The following is a 3571-nucleotide window of genomic DNA, read 5'->3' as shown; positions in this document are numbered from 1 at the left end:
CAATTTTGATTATTTTGGGGTAGTTTTAGAATTTTCAGAAAATAGTCATGGGAGAAACTAGAAGAATCATAAAGGTGGTGTATTATGGAGCAAAAACTAAAGGTGATGTTATATTCTTGAAAATTGAGAAAGTTGATGTATTTATTGGCCAATACCCCTATATAATACGATTAAGGATTCCTGCGCTCTCCTTAATCCGGGGTCCTACGTGGCATATCTAAGAATTCACCATTGAAAATTCCTGCAATTCTAGAGCATCTAGCTCAATTCTCTATGGCTGATGTGGCAATATAATTCCACATAAGTTATGTTATTTATATTATTTAATTAAGTTATTTTATTTATTATATAATCACAATTAAACATTGTAATGATTCGACCTTCTCCACCAGATTTCCCTTCTCCTCTCCTCCATCAAATTTCCACCGGCGATTCGCTCCACTGGCCGCAGCTGCGATCTGCCACCTTCCACCGCAAAGATTTCCCTTCTCCTCTCGTCCACCAGATTTCCACATTTCACCGATTTCCCTTCTCCTCTCCTCCATCAAATTTCCATCGGTTTACCGATTTCCCTTCTCCTCTCCTCCATCAGATTTCCATCGGCGATTCGCTTCACCGGCCGCAGCCGCGATCTGCCACCTTCCACTGCAATTCGCCGCTCCCATTTTCCCTCCACCGCCGGACGCGATTTGCCAGAATCCGGCGGCCGCCAGCGGCTCAAGACCACGGCCATGGTAAATTATTTCTCTTCTCCTCTCCTCCATCAGATTTCCACCGGTGATTCGCTTCACCGGCCGCAGCCGCGATCTGCCACCTTCCACTGCAATTCGCCGCTCCCCTTTTCCCTCCACTGCCGGACGCGATCTGCCAGAATCCGGCGGCCGCCAGCGGCTCAAGACCACAGCCATGGTAAATTTTAAATTTTATTTTTTTATTTTTTATATTTGCTGTTTTATTTGCTTATTTAACAAAAATAAGCAAATCATATCAACCTAATTAATTTTCATTTGCTGATACACCAAATATTCACAAATGATGTAAATATAGAATGATTGTAAACTTTAGAAATAAATTTTTTTGGAAAGAATTTTAACAAAGGAAACTTAAACCCTAGATTTTTATCTACAAATTGATTAGCTTGAATTATTAACGCCACATCGTGTTTTTACAATTCGCCGCGGCGGTAGCCTTCTTCTTCCTCTTCTTCTTCTATGTCTGTGTGTCTGCGATTCACCTTTTAATTTATATTTTCCAGAATTTTGGTTTAGATTTTGTTAATCAACTCTATGAGGGAGTAAACGATTGCTTTACTTCATTCATTACGAATTTCGATTTTAATTACTTAGTGATTTCACCACTACATAATATTAACTTATCATTCATTGGATTATCAATTTGCAGATTAGTTTTCAAGCGTTTAAAATATGTTCTCCATTTCAACATTTGACTGCATATGAACTACTGTAGTTTTGGATCTTTGGTTGCCCATTTTCTGTTGTATTATCATTTGATGTTGTTGGCTTTGAGGTAGCTCGCTTTGAATCTTGAAATTTGGTTGGTTAGTGAGGCAGTTAGTAAAATAATTGCACAATAACACTTATATGTTGTTGCAGTGGAACTCTCTATTTCGCGTATTGCAGACTTTGCAGTTGCTGACTGTTTAATCTTAGCTTGGTTGTTTGCAGCTTGCGTTGTGGAGCCATTTTACACTGCATTAGAGGTAAACATAGAAAGTCTTTGCCTATCCTTAGTTGTTAATGGTGCTTAGGTTCTTTCGTTATTTCGTGTATTACACACATGTATTCTGTAATTAGTTCATCCTTAATTGAGGATGTATGTAAACCAATTGATGTTTGCGAGTATACATGATTTACTATTGAGATATGAACTTTATATAAATGTTGTTATATTGTTATATTGTGATATAGTATTTTGCAATAGAGGTCTATGTTTATAAAAGTTTAGAATTATATAGGACAAAGACCAAATCAAATTCTTGACCTTTATACTATATTTGCGTCTTATATTTGTAGTAATGCATCCCGGTCCTTGAGTATGGGCTAGAGAGAGATCACAAGAAGATGTGAGATTTTCAGTTTTTCTGTTAAATGAAAACTCAGATCAGAGGCACCATTTTTTGTTTCCGCAATGTTTACTTGATACCAATCATGAAGATTGAGTGTCGAACTGTTGGGGTGCCTCAGACATGCTCATTGTGAATTTTAGATAGAGAAATAAAGCCACCTTTTCGTCCCTAACTGAGATTTTTAGTTGAAGCAATGTACAAATATGTAGGAGGCAATAAATAATTATGGGCTCTATGAATGTGTATCCGTTTTTGAATGGGTTGGAGTGCAGCTACTATTGAATAATGACATAATCATATATTGCTAATCCTACTTTGAATAGTAGAGGTGCAGCTTAGGTTAGATCTCAACCTAATTGGATTTGCAAATTTATATTGTGATATAGCATTTTGCACTAGAGGTCTATGTTTATAAAAGGTTTGAGTTACATAGGACTACGTTCCTTAAAGATGATCCAAATATTTTTGGGGGATTTGATCGAGAAATTGGAAAAATTAAACACTGATTTGTTTCCTATATACATCAAAATTAATAAATTTAAATCACCTTAATTACATATAGAAATCAAATTTATTACTTATAAAATTCCAAAAAGAAATTCTAATGAAATGGAAAAGAGAGAGAGAGAGAAAAGAACATGACAATTAGCCGTATAGAATATTGTATAAGTTTAACAAAGCATATTTTTTAGCTATAAAATCATTAGTTTGAAGCATAAGTTCTTCCACATCTTCTTTTTAAAGCCAACGAACAATTTAAATATGAGCGCCAAAAGGAATTTCAAATCAAACGAACATTGTTTCGAGAATTTTCGGCAACATCGACACTGTCTTCTCCTTTACATTCGCTCAAATCATAACTTACATTGTTTCAAATCATAACTTACATTCGCTCAAATACTTTAGTTAGTTACATATATAGGTACTTTACTCACGGGTGGTTGATTGCAGGATGTCGATGTCGAAAAACAGCAACGCCCCTACCTCTCAAACCTCGGCGAGTATCTAACGGGTAGTGGGTGACGGGTATCCGACGGGTAGCGGGTGGCGAATACCCGACGGGTGACGGGTATCCGTGGGTCGCGGGTATGGGTGGCAAATAGTAGTGGGTGGCAAATAATTTCATGTTAAGGATGAAAGCCCTCTTTAATTTATTTTTTTCATTTTAGTTTAATGTGTAACGTAGACCTATATAATATTAACAGTTTTTTCAGTGAATAATCTCCATAATTTATAAATATATTAAGAAATAATTTTTACATTTTTTTTATATAAATTATAACATCAAATGATACCCGTCGAAATTCGACGGGTTAGCAACGTCCCTACCTCTCAAGCCTCGGCGACTATCTGACGGGTAGTGGGTGACGGGTAGCGGGTGGCGAATACCCGACAGGTGACGGGTATCCGTGGGTCGCGGATATGGGTGGCAAATAGTAGTGGGTGGCAAATAATCTCATGTTAAGGATGAAAGCCCTCTTTAAT

General features: G+C 36.9%; 1 protein-coding gene across 8 annotated transcripts; it reads left to right on the top strand.

Annotated features, from left to right (window-relative positions):
• Window positions 1-329: 329 nt before the first annotated feature.
• Window positions 330-3347, top strand: LOC131016731 (uncharacterized). Of its 8 annotated transcripts, none has more exons than XM_057945436.1 (3): window positions 330-734; window positions 1686-1720; window positions 3038-3347. In XM_057945436.1, exons 1-3 carry the CDS (start codon window positions 371-373, stop codon window positions 3107-3109), a joined length of 471 nt encoding a protein of 156 aa, XP_057801419.1. In that variant the 5' UTR covers window positions 330-370; the 3' UTR covers window positions 3110-3347. The 8 variants fall into 8 exon arrangements, 6 of the variants coding, with proteins under 6 accessions (XP_057801419.1, XP_057801420.1, XP_057801421.1 ...); XM_057945437.1 differs by lacking the exon at window positions 3038-3347 and adding an exon at window positions 2034-2437 and having other exon boundaries at window positions 338-734; XM_057945438.1 differs by having other exon boundaries at window positions 339-909; window positions 1614-1720.
• Window positions 3348-3571: the final 224 nt, after the last annotated feature.

This window comes from Salvia miltiorrhiza, chromosome 3 (genome assembly GCF_028751815.1).
Source record: "Salvia miltiorrhiza cultivar Shanhuang (shh) chromosome 3, IMPLAD_Smil_shh, whole genome shotgun sequence".
In the NCBI taxonomy this organism is placed as follows: Eukaryota; Viridiplantae; Streptophyta; class Magnoliopsida; order Lamiales; family Lamiaceae; genus Salvia; species Salvia miltiorrhiza.
The sequence above is the reverse complement of the archived record's forward strand: the minus strand, read 5'-3'. Positions and strand labels throughout refer to the sequence as shown.